At 33.7% G+C, this 20,421-nt stretch overlaps 1 protein-coding gene across 4 annotated transcripts in view; it reads right to left on the reverse strand.

The window, feature by feature from the left end:
* Positions 1-20,421, reverse strand: part of CFTR (CF transmembrane conductance regulator) — a 185,301-nt gene that overhangs the window by 76,151 nt on the left and 88,729 nt on the right. For all 4 annotated transcript variants that reach the window (XM_021935087.2, XM_031664846.1, XM_031664845.1 and 1 more), the window contains 1 exon segment: positions 1,941-2,035. In XM_021935087.2, coding sequence (XP_021790779.1) covers positions 1,941-2,035 — 95 coding nt within the window.

Raw genomic sequence — 20,421 nt, forward strand, 5'->3', positions numbered from 1 at the left:
AACCACTATCAACAAATTGATAGCAGTGCTGCCACAACTGTAGAATTGATATTGCATTTTGTTCCTTGTAGTTTCAGTCTCTATGTCATATTTATAAAAGTTCCAAATAAGGAAAGTATGAATAATTCACAACAAAATGTATATCCATATTATTTTACTATTTAGCTAAAATATGAAACCATAAGCAAGTAAAATCTACATTGAGTTGACCTTAGAACGGTAATAAAGATGAAGACACAGTTCTCATATTAATAGAAATGAGACAATTTCTTTATAACATTTACATTTTTCAAGTGTGATTTTAGTAACCTTACTTATATCTCAAGCACATAGGATTCTGTGTTTATACATGTAATTTTTCGTACTTCTGTGAAAAAGAAAATTGTATTCAGCACACAATTAAGAAATTTTTAAAACCAAGTTTTAAAATTTTTAAAAAACCAATGAGAAAACTTTAAAAGTCTAAAACAACCTTTATAGTGTAACTTATTTTTGAAGACAGTATTCAAGAGCTACATAATGGATCCCGTCAAAATGTACACAGTTCCATCCCCCACACTCAGTTCTTAATTCTCTCCCTCACATGTATGACAAGTTTCTTATGAGATTAGAAACAATAAATTCTTCATCCCAAACTGGACAACACATTACACATTCTGATCAGAATAAGAATAGACAATTATTTGTAGTTCCTCAAAGTGTGGGCACCTTACAGCAAAACCAAATCTTAAACTGATAACACAAACTCAATTCTATGTTGGATGTCTAGAAGCCATATACTCTATCTTATCTAAATTTGTGGAATACTTAGAATAAATCTTACTTTGGCTCACAGATAAAAATAATCAACTTCCATATTTTTTAGAAGCCATTATCTTGTCTGTGAATTATCCATATCTATTGATTTATTACCTTACAATGTGTTTCCAAGATCAAAGCATGGTTTAATGTAAAGAATCAAAAGGACCTGGTTCCTGTGTGGCTTTTGGCAAGTTAACATCTAACAGTCTCAATCATCTTATGATCTCTTCTGTAAAGCAGGGAGAACAATTCTTACTTTGCAGAGCTGTAAGGGGATTACATACACACAAAAATACACACACGACTAGAACACTCCCAGGCAATTGCAGGTGCTCAGTGAGCGTTAGTTTCCAGTCTCAGCTTTTGGAAAGCAACAGAAAGTAAGGGAAAGGAGCCAACACATCAATGAGTCAATGTGATTTCTTGTTAACAACTTTGGCAACAAAGTGAGAAGAATTTTGTTCAGATAAAGCTTGAGAAACATTTGACATCAGAGTCACCAATAATTGTTTAAACTGAAAGTTACAGTTTAACCACAAAGCTCTCTCCTTGACATACATTATCTATATTTACATCTCTTTAACAGCTTTAAAAGGCTTGGACCAAGAGTGTTTCTACCTAGGGACCTCCTCCCCCAACAATGTTAATGTGTTTGTCCTGTTTATTTTAAATATGATAGATTTTAAGCTAAGTGACATCATTTGCCTTCCTATTTTGCTATGAAAATCATGATGAAAAGCTTTGAAAGTAGATGTTTATCTATACCAAGAAGCCTAAAGCTGGTGTGTACATTGGAGTGGCGGGGTCCATGATGGAACTCACAGATATTTACATCTTCTCTTGCCAGTATTGTGCAGAATCCTAGAGTTTTCCATTTGTAGTAAACTATACCATGAGGCAAACAAATATACAGACACCAAAATATGGGCATGGATTTTGAATAAGCCATAATCTCTACCAAATCTGGATATTATACCATTATTTATAGTTCTTAAATGTGATTCTTAACCCACTAGCTATAAAATCCCAGGATTTTTTCAATTCCAGAAACAGAATATAAAGCAATAGAGAAATGTCTGTAATTTTTTTTACATGAATGACATTTACAGCAAATGCTTGTTAGACCAATAATTATTCACCTTGCTAAAGAAATTCTTGCTCGTTGACCTCCACTCAGTGTGATTCCACCTTCTCCAAGAACTATATTGTCTTTCTCTGCAAACTTGGAGATGTCCTATTATCAAAAATAGAAAATTAGAGAGTGACTTTTAGTACGCTCAATCTGAATTTGAAAGGCACATCTTATATCACACTATTGCTGTAACCACAGTTGAAATTTTGAACATTGCATCTCCATTATTTCAAAAGCAATTTATTTAGTTGGTCAAAAACAACATTGCTGAAATTTTAGATGTAAATTTTTATTTAATTTTTAAAATGTCATTAAAGATCATTAAATAATAATTATAAAATACCAAAACATAAAATATATATATATTTATAGGCATATAAATGTGTGTAGATCATCCATAGGTCCATTTTACAAATTCAAATGCTATCAACATACTAAAATGCACTTTTCTCCAATTTAAGTTCACTCGTTTCAAAAGAAATCTCCCAAAATGAATCAACCTCCTAATAAGAGAAACTAAAAGAACACTATTTACACCTCTGCAGGATCTAAGTATCTTCACTGGGCTTCCATGGTTCCAAGGCAATTCCTTTCCATACTTCTCTCACCTATCCTCCCAACTAAAACAGCTTTCTTCCTCATCTATCCTCAGCACCTCATTCCCACGACCTCTCTCCACTCATTCTGCCTCTCCTGTCATCCTTTCTCCCAGGTAATGAACATTTCTGTGGCAACAGCCATTCTAGGCATTGTAAAAGAAGACTGGAATTTATGAGAAATAGTCCTTGACTCCTAGGCATTATATGTCTAATTTAGAAGGTAAGTCATAATCCTGGAGAAGGCTAAATACCATCCCAAAGATTAGCTAACCATTTTAAGATAGTTTATAAAACAGTTCACAATTATTGGCAAATTAATTTTGCACATAACTGAAGTATACAATAGATAGAATACCCTAGAGGTTTTCAAATAGATGGGATTTGGTCTGAGTCTTGAAGAATGAGAAGAGTTAGATAGGTAGTAAACTCTCATTAGCCTTAAAAAAAAAAAAAAAAAAAAAGGCTCTCTCCCTTTTCTCCTCCCATCCTTGTACATTTGTTTCCACCTCCTTCTTCCTCCCCTCTATTAAAAATTCTCTTCCATATGCTTCTTCCTTCTTCTTTCACAATCCAGAAATAATCCAATATTATCTATATCTAAAGTGTCAAAATGGTTACTTCTGTTATTCATTTGTTTCATTTATCTATCATATGGACATAAATAGGACTTCACATGCAAAACTCCAAATGCACAAAATAAATAGATTAATAAGTAATCATTTGTATTGAGAACCATTTGGCAGCTCCTGTTGGCTGGAATCATGCTAGCCACTGCCCTCAAGGAACTGTTGCTATCAACGTTTCTGATCTAGAGTGACAAAAGGCCTGTGAAAAAAATGCTGACATGTTGGAGGAGATGTAGCAGGACTCAATGGACTCTGCTACTCAGGCGCTGGAGAAATAAAATAGAGAGAGGTCATTAATACCCATAAGCACTGCTTATGGGGAAGACTTTCTGTGGTTATGAGACCTGTAAAACATAGCTCTTTCTTTCTACCTGGCCTAAAAGAGGATGCTTTTGTTCAACTCATGAACTGGACCACGTGCCTAGGATTCCATCCAAATAAGACTGCAGTAGATTTCACTCATAATTTAGAAGGTAGACTTCACACCTAATTTAGAAGGTAATGAGGTAATTTAGAGGTGTTCATGGAAGTGCTCCTTTAGCGAGGCAGAAGATTTCAGTTTTATAGCAATTACAGGACAGCTCATGTGTGTATTTCTTCTCTCCTGCCTCACATTTTTCCCTTTTCAAATCGCATTCTCTTTTTAAAAACTAAATCTGGTTGGGCATAGTGGCTCACTTATAATCTCAGCACTTCAGGATGCTGGGTGGGAGAAATGCTTGAGATTGGAAGTTTGAGACTAGCCTGGGCAACATAGCAAGACCCATCTCTACACAATTTTTTTCTTTTAAATTAGCTGGGCGTGGTGGCATGCACCTGTAGCCCCAGCTACTCAGGAGGCTGAGGTAGGAGTATTGCTTGAACCCAGGAATTCGAGGCTACAGCGAGCTACAATCACACCACTGCACTGCAGCCTGGGTGACAGAGCAAGACTCTATATCTTAAAAAAAAAAAAAAAAAAAAAAAAAGCAAACAAAAAAGCACTTAAATCTTTTGGGGAAAAAAAGAGAATGAAGAGAATGGTTTGCTTTTGCCTTGTATGAATAGATTCACTGTAGGCTTTTAAAAAAAGAGGCGAATTTTCTAATACATTATTAAAAAGCAGGAGGTTGCTAAAATTATTACAGTTTTCCACTGTTTTTTCAGATTCGAACTCAACATTGTATTAACTAAACTGGTTAAAATTTCAAAATATTTTTAAGTACTAAAAATAAGTAATTATCTTGACAGTATGATTATAATACAGTTGACTATAGAAAACAGATTATGGATTTAGAGGGTATAGAATCCTAGCCTAGCACAGGCAACTAATGAAGATTTATGGAAAGAAGGAAGAGAGACAGGGAAGGCAAGTTAATCAAATATTAAGTTAAAAATAAAGAACTACATAGAAGAAAATAAATAAATGTGTGCAGAGGAAAAAAAGAAAGAAAATTGGAAAAGCAAAAATTGTCAGGAGAAGCAGATATCTACACATTAAAGAGTCAAGAAGATAATAGTGGGAAAAAAGGACAAGAAAAGTGAAGGTGTCAATAAGAAACAGATAGAAGATAAGGAACTACAGTCCATACTTTAGAAAATGTCCCTGCTGACAACAACCAAGCTGAGAATCAAATCAAGAACTCAATCCCTTTTACAACAGCTGTAAAAAATGAAATAAAATAAAATAAAATACATGAAAATATATTTAACCAAGGAGGTTAAAGATCTCTACAAGCAAAACTACAAAATGCTGCTCAGAGAAATTACAGATGACACAAAGAAGTGGAAACACATCCCATGCTCATGGATGGGTAGAATCAATATTGTGAAAATGACCATACTGCCAAAAGCAATCTACAAATTCAATACAATTCTCATCAAAATACCATCATAATTCTTCACAGAAATAGAAGAAAATCCTAAAATTCATATGCAACTAAAAAAGAGCCCACATAGCTAAAGGGATACTAAGCAAAAAGAACAAATCTGGAGGCCTCACATTACCCAACTTCAAATTATACTACAAGGCTATAGTTACTAAAACAGCAAGGTACTGGTACACAAATAGGCAAGTAGACCAATGGAACAGCATAGAGAACCCAGAAATAAAGCCAAATACTTAAAGCCAACTGATCTTTGACAAAGCATACAAAAACATGAAGTGGGGACAGGATACCCTATTTAATAAATAGTGCCAGGAAAACCGGCAAGTCACATGTAGAAGAATGAAACTAGATCCTCAACGCTCACCTTATACAAAAATTAACTCAAGATGAATCAAATACTTAAATCTAAGACCAGAAAACATAATTCTAGAAGATAACATTGGAAAAACTCTTATTGTCCTTGGTTTAGGCAAAAAGTTCATGACTAAGATCCCAAAAGCAAATGTAACAGAAACAAAAATATATAGATGGGACATAATTAAACTAAAAAGCTTTTGTGCAGCAAAATAAATAATCAGCAGAGTAAACAGACAACCTACAGAGTGGGAAAAAGTATCCATAAACTATGCATCCGATAAAGGACTAGCATCCAGGATCTACAAGGAACTCAAACAAATCAGCAAGAAAAAAAAATAATAATAATTCCATCAAAAAGTGGGCAAAAGACAGAATAGACAATTCTCAAGATATGCAAACAAATTACAAACACAGGAAAAAATGCTCAACATCACTGATTATCAGGGAAATGCAAATTAAAACCACAATCTTACTCCTGCAAGAATGGCCATAATTTAAAAGTCAAAAAATAATAGATGTTGGCATGGATGTGCTGAAAATGGAACCGTTTTACACTGCTGATGGGATTGTAAACTAGTACAACCACTGTGGAAAACAGTATGGAGATTCCTTAGAGAACTAAAAGAACTACCATTTGATCCAGCAATCCCACTGCTAGGTATCTACCCAAAGGAAAAGAAGTCATTGTATGGAAAAAAAAAATGCACATACATTTATAGCAGGACAATTCATAACTGCAAAAATATGGGTCCAACCTAAATGCCTGTCAATCAACAAGTGGATAAAGAAAATCTGGCATATATACATCATGGAATACTATTCAGCCAAAAAACTGAATGAAATAATGGCCTTTGCAGCAACTTGGATGGAGCTGGAGACAATTTATTCTGAATGAAGTAATTCAGGAATGGAAAACCAAATATCGCACGTTCTCACTTATAAGTGAGAGCTAAGCTATGAGGTTGCAAAAGCACAAGAATTATAAAATGTGCTTTGGGGACAATAGAGGAAGGGTGGGACAGGGGGAGGGATAAAAGACTACATATTGGGTACAGTGGATACTCCTCAGGAGACGGGTATATCAAAATCTCAGAAATCACCACTAAAGCACTTATCCATGTAACAAAAAAACCACCTGTAGTCCAAATACTATTGAATTAAATTTTTAAAAAAGTAAAAGAAAATATCCCTTCTAGATTTAAATGTCCAAAGACTACAATGTGATTTTATTACATTAATTTTTAAGAAAATAATTAAGAGGCTGTTTCAGTCAAATTTCTATCTTAGGTGTCTATAACATTTATATTTTAAACAAGTCAAGGAAATAGGAGGAGGGAGAATGAAAATAAAGTATTCCCTTCCTTTTTTCCTGTATGAATAAGGTGAAAAATATTAGAGAAAGAGATCAGAAGATCTCATGTGAACTCAGGCTTTGCACACTCAGATCGAATGGAATATCAAACTCCTCCAAAGACCAGAAACAACCCTCCTTTTAGTCTTATCATCTTTCAAATCCTAACTTAAACCTTGTTGAGGAAAAGGAGAAAATGCTTTAAGAAAATGAGGGATTTAGGGAAGGAATTGCTAATAGTTTCTTGGCACCATGTTACTCTGTCCATTTCAATTATAACCACAAGCTACTCTGATTCCTTTTTATTTTAAGAATAGTGTAGTGTGCCACAGTGCCTGGTCTTTTCAACACTTTCAGTCAGTAAGCCATGGCATGCATTCCAGGAGGGCCTAGGCCTGCCTGGGGAGATGGCTGATGAGAGACTACTCTCCTTCGCCTTGTCCCAGATTAGAAGGAATGGGATTCCTCAGGGTGAAACCTTCCCTGATACTTGGGAGATCTTCCAGGTTGTGTGTGCCCTGGGAAAAATGCCATAAAGAAATGCATCCAAGTGTCCTTCCTCCTGAGTCACTGCTGAGTTGAAATCTGAATTATGTTTGTAAAATCCATTTTGAGAGCTATCAGATGTCATGTAAACTGTGTTTGTAGTGGTTGCTCAATAAGTAACAAAGCTGGAATATTGAATTGGATAATGTGAGACCCAGAATTTGAACTCTGGTCTGTCTGGCTTATTGTGAAATCTCATTTACTTAACAGGTCTCTGACTCAATTCCTCTAAAAAAATCTGGGTCAAATAATAGTTTATGTTTCATAAAGAGTGCTAACTATGAAAATTAAGAAAGTGGCATTTATAAAGCAATTCTATAAATATAAAGCAATGAGATAAAATGTAACAATCCAAGTGAAATTTGTTTTTTTTAAATTCTAAAATAAAACTTGGCCGGACATGGTGGCTCAAGCCTGTGATACTGGCACTTTGGGAGGTCAAGGCAGGTGAATCGCTTGAGCCCAGAAGTGCAAGACCAGTCTGGGCAACATAATGAAACCCTGTCTCCACAAAAAATGCAAAATTTAGCCAGGAATGGTGGCACACACCTGTAGCCCTAGCTACTCTGGAGATTGAGAGGTGGGAGGATCACTTGAACCCAGGAGGTCAAGGCTTCAATGAACCGTGATCACTCCACTGCACTCCAGCCTGGGTGACAGAGTAAGATCTTGTCTCAAAAAATAAATAAAGTAAAATGAAATAAAACTTTACACAAAATACAAAACATGAGTGGTAACATTAGTCAAAGAGCAAAATGACCTGTATTCTAGCCCTGTCTCCATTACAGGACTAACAGCTTTGAGGAAGTCTTTTCTGGCCCTAACTTGTCCATATATAAAATGGGGATAATAATATCTTCCTTTAACAGTTGTAAAAACATTGTATATTAAGTTACTCAAACATTGGTAACTCTCATAATTTTGTAATGAGATATTTATCAGTGACCTATATATGACATTTATTTCCATTTATCCTTGAATAGAATGCTTACCTGACGTGATAATATGCCCCATTCTGCCTTTACAAAAAAAAAAAAAAAAGCAGATTTTAAGGCCTGATCACATAGCATATCATCATAAGGAATGTACAAGAGATGATGTCCAGAAAAAGCACTGGATTTAGAATCAGAAGTTCAAGTCCCAGGTTTGCATGACCTTGCCAGATGTACTGTTGTTGAAGTTGGTGTGTACATAGCCATGTGATTTTAAACTAAAGGCTAGGATTCTTAAGGGTGAGGTCAAGGTAGACATGATGTTCCCAGACAAGATCTTGACTTCTTTCACCTTCCAAGCATGACCACACTAGAAATGACCAGTTAATTTTATTTTACAATGCTAAATTGTGCTATGATATTTTTATTCATCTTATATTCTTATAAATGAATTGAGGGAGGACATATAAGTTCTTTACCTTGTCTTTTCTGAGAAAATGTGACTTGCTTTTAGGATGACTAATTGTTTATTTGAAATTTCCACTAGAATATGTTTCAGCAGTAAAAACAAACAAGAATATCTTTAAATCCCTACACTTGTTGCTAATTGAATAACATACTACTGAATGAAAAATACCTAGATACATAAATATTTTAATAATCAACACCACAGTAACTTTCTTGATAAGTCAATATCAGGATACTGTAAGAAAGCAGATTGATGCAACCTGCCTTCAAGCAATTCTGTGCTTGAGTTCACTTGCTCACATTTATTTGCAGTCTGGACTAGACTAGACTGAAAGTGTAAGCTTTTGTAGTTCATAAATACACTTATTAGGTGCTATGTGACTTTCCCTGGCATTTACTATCCACACTCCTCCTCATAAAAGAACCTACCAATAATATCATTGCACATAAATCTCTATGATTTTGTGATCTTATTTTTCTAAGACATATTCTCATGAATGGGATGGCTAGGTCAAAAGTATGTGTTTTCTTTATTTTTAAAAGACGTTGCCAGGTTCCTTTACAAAACAACCAAAAGAATTATATTTACATTAGCAAGTTTTGAAAGTACCTGTTTCCCCATAATCACCACCACCAATAGATATTAATATAATCACACCTCAATTTTTGCTAATTTGCCATTTTAGTTTGTATTTTCCTTAATACCTATGAAATTGTAAATACTGAACATCTGAATTGCTCTCCTGTGAAATGCCTATTTTTATTGAATTCTGTGTTACATATTCATTTTTATTTGTATGTAATAGATGTTAACAACCTTTTTTGCTGCATATGTTAAAAAACATTTTTTCTTTTCTCTTTTATACTATCCATAGACCATCTATCATGTGCACAGTTAACATTTCATGAAATCACTGTATCTGCTGGAAATTGGAATTCCTGTATTTGTTTGCTATCTTTTTTTCTTCTAGTATTCCAAGTGATTAATTCCTATATTTGTTGAAAAGTACTACCCACCCTTCAGGTAACTGATATACATTGAGGATCCTATATTTCTTTTCAAATATTATTGCTCTTTTTAATTAAAAAATTTAATCAAGGTAAAATTTATGGTTATATTTGGTATGAGACACAAATCTAACCTCATTTTCTTTTACTTGGATAGCAAGCATGATTTATTAAATTAATATTTTTTCTACTGAATTCATTTAGCATCTATCATATATCATATTCTCATATTTCCTAAGATCCATTTTTTTATTCCTATATTAACATTTTGCCAGGTTTTTTGGCACTTTGGGTTTTTTTTAATGGCTCTAATATCTGACAAAGCATAAATCTTATTCATAAATTTCTTGACTCTCCTTGGTCATTTAGTCTTCTCATATAATAACAAATATTAACAATACTAATAACATAAATAAGAAGAAGAATAGCTAATGGATATTTAGTGCTTACTGTATGTCAGGCACTGTTTTAAGCATATCTATAAGAAAAGATGGATGTCATCCCAAAGATAACACAGCTAATAAATGATAGAGCCAGGATTCCAATTAAGGCAATTTGTATACAAAGCATGCACTCTTAAATATTTTTTATTTTTTATTTTTTCTTCCTATATGAAATTTAAGTTCCAATTAACAAAATTTCAAAACCAACATTATTGGGTTGTATTTATAATTTTGTTAAATGTGCCTATATTTGGATAGGGTTCACATTTTTAAGATGCAGAATTTTATGAAAAATCATGATCTTTCTATTAATCCAGGTCTTGTTTTACGTAGTTCGATAAGGGTTTATTCAATTCAATTTTCTCCATATATATCTTATAAATTTCTTAGATTTTTGTCTAAATATTTTATGGTTTGCTACTATTATGAATCAAATAGTTATTAGTTTTCCATTTTAATTCCTAAAGGGTTATTGCAAGTAGAAAAAAAAAGCTAAATTTTCTATATTTATCTCTTATCCAGCCATCTTATCATATAGCTAACATGCTTAGTCAGACATCTAAATAGCAACCTTGCTGAAGCATGACTTTGAAAGAAGCAGCAAAGCAACTGTTAGAAAAAAAAAAAAAAGGTTTGACTGAGAGAAAGAAGAGTTATATTAGAAGGGTTTAACATATATCTCAAACTTTTAACAGAAATTCAGATACCTTCATTAGTGGAACTCAAATATTTGGCTATTTGGTTGTGTTAAATTTAGCTTAAAAGAGAGATTTTCAGAATTACTTGAAAAAGATCTAAACTGACAGGAAACTGAAGATGTTTCAAGCATTAGACAAGATTTTACCCTTAGAAATGCTCTCCTCAATAATATTTAATCAATGTGATTTTCATTTACAAATATAGTACATCTAACCAGAATTTACCACAGCTGCTATCCAAAATACCAATTACAACTGACCCTTGGACAACACCCTTGGACAACATGAGGGTTGGGGTGCTGACTCCCCATGCAGTCAAACATCCACATATAACTTGTAACTACCAGAAACTAAACTAGCAATAGTCTACTGTTGACCAGAAGCCTTACCGATAACATAAGCAGTCAGTTAACACATATTTGGTATGTTATATGCATTATATACTATATCATTACAATAAGGCAAGCTAGAGAAAAGAAAATGTTATTAAGAAAACCATGGGGAAAAAGAAATGTATGTACTATTGATTAAGTGGAGGTGAATCATCATAAAGGTCTTCATCCTCATAGTTTTCATGTTGAGTCAGCTGAGGAGGAAGAGCAAGGGGAAGAGTTGGCCTTGCTACCTTAGGGGTGGCAGAAATGGGAAAAAAAAATCTATGTATAAGTGCACCTGCTAGTTCAAACCCATGTTGTTCAAAGGTCAACTGCACAATAACTTGGCTATGTACACATATACATTTGAATATACATACATATATGGACATGTATATACACATATATGAAAGTGTATATATGTATATGTGCATGCATGTATACTATATAGCCATATATATGTACATAGGAATGTATTCATAGAGCTTGACTTCCATCATTCACTATTATGGTGCTAAGACAGACTGAATATCCTGCATAAGTAAAAGGGGATGATTATTTTCCTTCTGAACTGGGTTACCACTTCTTATGAAAAAAGTAAAACATATGTGGAAGATATGAAATTCATAAGAATTTATTTGCCCCACTTTCCAAAGATTTATCATCTTCAATCCTGTTACATAATAACAAGAGTTATGTATTATGTTATGCAACATGTTCAACTACATGGGGAATCAGCACCCCTAACCCCCACATTGTCCCAGGGTCAACTGTAATTGGTATTTTGGATAGCGACTGTGGTAAATTCTGGTTAGATTTGCTCTATGCTTTGGGAGCCAGAGCAGGCTTAATTATTGCAGGCAATATGTTCCAAGCAGTGAGTGAGGTATTGTAGGTACCAGAGACAATTAAGGTATAGCCTCTGATTTCAAGAGCTTACAATCTAGTGAGGGTATAGAGGACAACTTAATGAAAGAGCAGGTTTCTGAGCTGCACTTTTGTTTCATGCATAGGAGATCTATTGTATCTTCCTCTGCCCAGTCTTACTGATCCTAGCCCTCCCTTGTCTTTATGGTCAGCTTGAGACACTATGATGCCTCACCAGAGGAAACTCTCTAACCCTAAGTAATAAAAAATATACAGAATAAAGTTATTGTTATTTTAAATGTAGATACTGATGTGAAATTAAACAAGTAGATGATCGAATAAATACAGTTGTGCCTTGGCATCTGTGGGGAATTGGTTCCAGGACTCTCTGTAGATATCAAAATCCATGAATGCTCAAGACCCTTATATAAATGGGCTAGTATTTGCATATAACATATGCACATCTTCCTGTATACTTTAAATCATCTCTAGATTACTTACAATACCTAATACAACGTAAATGCTATATAAATAGTTGTTATACTATATTGTTTAGGGAATAATGACAAGCAAAATATATATACATGTTCAATTCTGATGCTTTTTCTAAATATTCTCTATCTGTAGTTGATTGAATCCATGTATTCAAAACTCACAGATACAAAGGGCCAACTATTCCATAAAGAAACACATGCATAGATCAGAACCTAGAAAAAAGATGTCAAAATGACAATAGGGGAAGGAGAGACTACTCAAAAAATTATATTGGGACAAGTGGCTTTCCATATGGAAAACAATAAAATTAGATTCCTAACTTACACAATATACAAAAACTAATTCTAACGATTGCAACTTTCAAACTTTTGGCAATATAGAATAATATTTATTCTATTATATTATTCTATATTGTTATAAAATAACAACATTTATTTATATTTTATAAGTATAACAAATTTTATTATAATATTTAGACATATATAACCACATTGTTATATAATATATAACCACATTGTTATAAAATATAAATAATATTTATTCTATTATATTATTCTATATATTATCTATATAATAATTTTTATATATAATAATTTAAAAAATTATTATTTCTGTTAGAAAAGATGCTAAAGAAAAGACACAAAAATACAAACCATAAAGAAAAATATGGATAAAAGTGACTACATAAAAATTTTAAAACTCTCTACAACAAAAGATCCCACTCTAGAGGATGGTAATGCAATGTACAGAACTGTGTTAGTATAGGACTTGCAAGTTGCTAATGGCAAAATGGTATTAAATGTGCAAGGATTTATTAGGGGAAATAATGGTATAAAAGGAAATAAGGAGGGAGGCAGAGGAGGTTATGAAACATCAAAGTAAATTCAATCCCTTAGTAAAGGAAAGAAGGGTAGAAGGCTGGATAGAAGATGTTAGAACACTGAGCAGTCTAAGGAAGGTTTGGCAAAGTCATTTGTGAGCCAAAAATCAGCCACTAAAGAAGTCTCATATCTCCCAAATACACATCTGCTTTAGTATCCCAGCTTTACTCATTCATTCATGTGCAAGGAGAAATCTTGAGACAAACTCAGTGAAGGATTTTAATACACAGCATCTGGGGCTCTCATTCAATCATATTCCCTCTAGCAAGGCCTCTGTAAGGCACATCTCATGGCCGCCACAATAACTTATCAAAAAGATAATTGGCAAAAGATATGAAATCCGAATGATTAACAAACATGAAAATATATAGCATCATATAAGTAATTGGAGAATTGCAAATTAGAACTAGAGATAGAACAATAGAGATTCTGATTTACAAATCAGAATGGCAAGAATTAATATGTCTGTTAATAACAAGAACTTTCAAAGATTTGAAGAAATGGGAACTTTCATAAGTGGCTGGTGGTACTGTAAATTGTATGGCTATTTCAAAGTGCAAATTGGCAGTATCTAGTGAAATTTAAAATGTGTGTATGTATCCTGTGACCACACAATTCACCTATAGATAATATGTCAGAAAAGTCTCTTGTGTATGTGCAAAAGAGAAAAATTCAAAGATTTTCATTGCAGTATTGAGTAAAACCCTGGAAGAATCTAAATGTTCATCAGTAACAGAAGGAATAAATAAAATGTGACACATTATGGGTACAAAACAACAATGAAAAAAGAATGAAATAGAATTCTATATACCAGCAGCATAGCTAGATCCCAAAAAGATAACAGTAGCCAAGAAGGCAAATTAAAGAAGGATGTGCACAAATTATACTATTTATGTAAATTTTAAAGCCACACACAAAAAAGCTACTAAATATTATTCATAGATAACTATACATATATATGGGTGTAAATTTATGCAAATGGATTGGGAAAGTACATGTCAAATTCATAATAGCAATTGTCTAAAGCTGGAGGTTTTGTGAAAGAATGATGGTAAGAAGAACAGGCTAAAAAGTTCTACTTAGAATTTGTCTTGGCCCCTATCAATGGAGTTAAGAAAATAGGAGTGTTGTCATATGAAAGTTTTCTGTCTACAATAGACACCAGAAATACAGATTACCTTTAAAAGTGTGAAAATAAAAGATTCCCACATCTGAAAAGATTAGATGTTCTGAGGCAATGTATTTGGCCTCCTTTTCTGGACTGAAACATTTATATAAAGAGAAATGTGTACATTTGGATAACTTTAATAAAAAGTGCCTCAGAGATCATAATATGAAACTGCTGAAACTGGAATAAAATAAAATAGTGGGGGTAGGATGAGGAGAATTGTAATTAAGTTCGTTATTTTAAAACAAAATACATTAATAATACCAATATCCTGCTATTAATCACTGTACCTGTTCTGATTACCTAATTTATTGTTCATTTGTAACCACGTTATTAGTGTTTGACTTTCTCTAACTGATTTAACATAAAACACTTCATTTTGTACACAATGTTAAACATTTATCTTTGCTGATTACTAAGGGTGCTGAAATCTGGTAACATATTTATCTTAAGGGTGTTGGTTTTCCAGCCTTCACAGTAGATTTTCCCTTCTGTGAAAGTATGATCTAAAAAAATTAATTCCACTTGATGCTATCATAATTTTTTTAAAAAGCAGTATGAGAGCCTGTGCTACTTAGAGAAACCTTACACACAGGGACAAATTCCACTTCTCTTTGTTCACACTACAACCTACAACTTCCTTTGAGGTCCCTTGGAGTTATCCACAAAAATTGTTGTGGGAAATCATTCATTGGAATTAAGATTCTGGGAATGAATTGACCTGTTACATAAAAATTACTGAGATTTAAAAACAAAGCCTTAGTCTTAAACCAAATATAGAGTTTTAATATTGTGTTCAATTAATTTTCTTGTTGAAAGGGCCCTGAAAACCTTTTCTTTCAAACCATCCTCCACTGCCATTTCAATTTTTAATAATTTTCTCAGCATGGTTTAATCTACAGATAAAAAGTCAAATTATTTGGATCATTAGTTCTTAATATGTGGTCCTTGGACCAATTTCAGAATCACCTGGGGAGCTTATTTTAAAATGCTTCACCTACTCTTACTCATGAGAATTTGAACAGGGTAATCTATCTGCATTTTAACCTGTGATTACTATGTGTACTAATGTTTGAGCTACTCATCTAGATACTTGTTTTTTGGCTCATTTCCTTTACAACAAACTGGTCAGAAAGACAAATGTCAGCTTCAAAGGATTCTATGCATACAACACATTGGGTCTGTTTGAGATTGTAAAGCACTTGAGAATACTTAGATAAAGAGTACTAGAGAAGGTCAAAGTGATATTATAATAAGTGTGCAATAAAGATTAACTTAATTATTAAGGAGTGTATAACAACATATCCAATATGATATATGCACTTTTCACATAAATGTTTATAATTTTATTTTTTTAAGTGCTAACATTATTCAACTGGACCAAACAAACCAGAAGTTGTTAAGGAGTAATTGCTAATATAAAGCTTATTAACTCTGATTTGCAAATACAACAGGGCAATGATACAGGGAGTTGCTATATTGACAGAAAGACAGAGAGACAACTTTAAAGAAAGGGCGAAGTGTTACATTTAATGGTCCTGTGTAATTTTGCAATATTTACTGAGTACATTTGAGCTTCCTGTGACTTTGTAGATAGGAAAATACCATAAACCTTTTTCTAGTGGCTGGCTTGTTACTCTTTATAACAACCTTGACAATATAGATGCTTGTGGTAAGGGAGGAGTGTAAGAAGCTTGGCTGGGTAAAGGAAACATGAACTTTAGAGGTAATGTCATTCAATAAAGCATGTCATTAACACTAAATCATTGGGTGGTTACTGTCATTGTTATTAACATTTAACAATTACTAAGCACTTGTGTTGTGCTTTATGCACAAGGAAAATGGACAAGGGGGGAATAAGTGTGGTAGGAGCAGAGGCAACAGGTAGAAAGAACAGAGGAAGGGAAGAATAGAGTGTGTGAGAGAATATAGAGAGTCAAGAGAGTATTAGAGAGAGACAATGAATTAAACATTTTTGTATACAGCTACTATACATATGAATGTGTAGCTGAGAATGCTACATGGCCCTGTATGATATATATCAACAGAATTCAACTTTCACAGCAGAAAATAGATACTAAATAATTTAGAAATTAAAATTGGGATTCTGTTTTTTTAGGAAAGAACATTTGTTGACCTAAGTCAAACATGATAGCTGTATATAGAAATATTGGCTAAAGATTAATCACTACTAGAAAGCATGAGAACTAAGAATCTTCAATCAACTTGAAAAATAAAAAGGGGCCAGGCGTGGTGACTTACGCCTGTAATTCCAGCACTTTGGGAGGCTGAGTCAGGCAGATCACCTGAGGTCGGAGTTCAAGACCAGCTTGGCCAACATGGCAAACTCCGTTTCTACTAAAAATACAAAAATTAGCCAGACCTGGTGGCAGGTGCCTGTAGTCCCAGCTATTCAGGAGGCTGAGGCAGGAGAATCACTTGAACCCGGGAGGCAGAGGTTGGAGTGAGCCAAGATCATGCCACTGCACTCCAGCCTGGGCAACAGAGCAAGACTCTGTCTCAAAAAATAAAATAAATAAATAAAAAATAATAATAAAAAAAGGGTTTTCCTTCACTGATAGGAACCGACCAAATGTACAGCAGAAAACTCAAATTCCAATGCAATTTTTACTAGACCCAACAAACGGTACAAAAAGCACTAACATAATGGATGTTAATAGATTTTGTCACGAATATCACACTTAATATTCAGTTTTATATATATGTATGAACTTGTAAGCATATATAACTCTGTTTAATATCTTTGTCTCTTTAATGTTTATTTCTATATGTGTGTAGATCTGTATTTGCTTTTGAAACGAATAATTCAAGCATTTTTAAAAGAATGGCTATAGAGTGCAGTGATTTAAGGTGTTTGGGGTAAGGGAAATAATATTAGAAAAGATACCTGAAACAAACAAACTGTTTTATTTTTCTTATTCTAGCTCTACCTTAGACTCATATAGCTACGGATTTCTGGACTCCAGATTTAAGAATCCTCAAATGGCCCTTAAAAAGTCTGGTTTCTGAAAGCTTTTTAGATGACTTTGATTCAACTGGTCTAAGAATTGGCATTTAGCAGCTGCTAATTCCTTAACTACCTCCTCTAAGTCTGCCCACTTAGAAATGCCCAAAATGCTGCCTAAAATGCTAGAATAAATCCAATCCCTGAAAAAAAAACTCTTTTCTCAGTACTTCATTGCTATATTATTGTGCTATCTTGAAATTTGTCCCTGCTCTGGATTTCCTAATATGTTTTCCAGCTCCCTAGTAAATAAGTCTTCTGCTTTGTAATTCAGATCTTAGCAGCTGGCCTTCATACTTACCTACCCATTACTTCTGAAGTTCCTACCAGATCCTTATTCTGTCAAGAGCTGGCTTTGTAACACAAGCTTCTCATCTTCCCCTTTGCTGACTGTCCACCACCTGGACTTCCATAGTTTAAATTTGATATTATGAGGCATGAAGAGATTCTTTCCCAAGAGGAGAGGAAAAAGAAGAAGATAATTTGGGAGAAGATCTGGAAAAAAATTTCCTGACTTATTTAAATTTCAAGTGTGTTAGAATAGGTGGTTTTCCCAAATATACACTTATTTAGGATAACGGTAGCTTGAAAGCATTATTTACACAAAAATAAATATCCTGCAAATATTTTCCAAAATTATGTCATAGAATTCTCAATATCATTAGTTCACTAATCTTTGTTATCATAATCTCCTTTACAAACAGAAAATTTACAGTCTTGATAGTTTAATAATACTGCGACCCCATAATTAAATTAACTAGTATGAAGTTCTAACTTAAAGTAATTGGTGTTCAAAGAACAAGTCATTAGTGTCTGAGACAGAATTTCTTTTCTAATATGAACACTAATAAGGCATAGCAAAAAGATAAGTAGTTAGATTTGGATTGTATTGCTGGTGCCACCAATTATGAGACTTGTGATCTTAAACAAGTCCCTTAAACATTGCCCCTTTTTACTTTAAAATGCGAATAACAATATTTCATAAACTTTTAACCAGAACATTTTCATTATCCCCTTCCAGTTTGCATATTGACAATAGATGAATATTCCTAAAATATTATTTGGGCTATAGCACTTCCCCATAAAGAAAAGCAATTGCGGAAGACACAATTCCTTTCCTTCCAGGCATTTTCTGTGCTACAAAGGCTAGAACACTAAACACTACATTTCCCAAACTCTTCTATAGCTGGAGTGCTGTAAAATAATTGGATTTCACTGGTTACGTTACACATCAAAGTTAGTGGAGGACCTTCTGTCTTTCTGCCTCTTTTTTTGTTTTTGGGTTTTTTTTTTTAGAAGTAGGGAGATGGACACCTTCACCTTCATAAGGTAGCTCTATAGTAATAATGTGGTGAGTACTATACTGGAAACATAAACAAAGAGAAATGGCAGCATTAATGAAGCAGTAGCTTATGACACCAGGAAAGGAGAGAATGAAGAGGTCCATGAACGCTCTTTCCCAGGCACTCTATACATCACCCTAATTTTTTATTGTTAATGCTGAAACATCGTATTATTGACTTTTAACCTATTTGTAATCTGTCTTCTCAAAGTGGAAGGTAAGCTACACGAGAGTACAAACTGTCTTGCTTACCACTGTGTCCTCCATTTGTAGAATGATGCTTGCCACACAGCAATAGCTCAATTAAGTATTTTTGAATGAATGACTAAATATGAATTTGCCCAACTTCCCATTACATCCTACCTCATATTTGCATCCACACACATTACTTGTATTCATCCTACTTCAGAAAAGGGTCCCCACATGAAAAGGATCCAAACATGTTCTATGGTTTCTGTCTCCTTGTTCTATAAGTCACCCCTTTTCTCTTCCGTACTGAAATTTCAAATGCTGCCTCTCCTCAGGCTCCCTCATACTGTTATTTAGTCATGCCCAATGTTGTTTTATACTTTTCTTTCATTATGTATCAGATTGAACACATTTGTATATGTTGAATGCTTTGAATATTTTTAATACATTTTCTTCTTATATGTTTTGTCTATTTTTGATTATTGGGTTGTCATCTATTTATTATTTATTTGCATAAGTTTTTGTAAGATTAAGGACCTTGATCCAATGGGTACTTAGGAATCTTACTTGGCCTCTTCAAACTTTTCCAGACTCCAACCTTACTGTAATATCTACAGCTTCCCCACAGGGCAAAGTGCTCTCTTGGGTCCAGGCTCATTTCATTCTACATCCCAACCACACAGAACTGACTATAGTTCCCCAATGTAATGAATGTTCTCTCTTGGCATCAGGCCTTGTACATTGTGTTCTCTTTCTGGAATGTTCTCCCTGTTGTTCACTCAGATGACTCCTGTTTATCCATCTTCTCTCAGCTTAAATGTCACTTCCTCCAAGGAAACCTTTCCTGACCTTCTAAGACCAGATTAAATGCTACTTCTCTAGACTTACATAAGAACCCTACATTAACCAATATCATATAACTTACCAAACTGTACTGGTTTTCATCCTCTCTACTAGAATGAAAGCTCCTTGAGGACAGGATTATGTCTTTGTCATCAAATATGTTCCTAGAGTTTGACCCAGTCCCCAGTTCAAAGTTTGCACTCATAAAATATTTAGTAGTAAATACTACTAAATGAATGTGTGTGTGTATATATATGTATACACATGTGTGTGTGTGTGTGTATATATATGTATACACATATATATGTATATATCTTCACCCTCAAAATATCTGTAAATCATAAACTCATTACAAATATGAACTCCTGTTATACTTGCAGGCAACATCCCTGGTGCCAAACACAGTGT

This window comes from Papio anubis, chromosome 4, assembly GCF_008728515.1.
Source record: "Papio anubis isolate 15944 chromosome 4, Panubis1.0, whole genome shotgun sequence".
Classification (NCBI taxonomy): domain Eukaryota; kingdom Metazoa; phylum Chordata; class Mammalia; order Primates; family Cercopithecidae; genus Papio; species Papio anubis.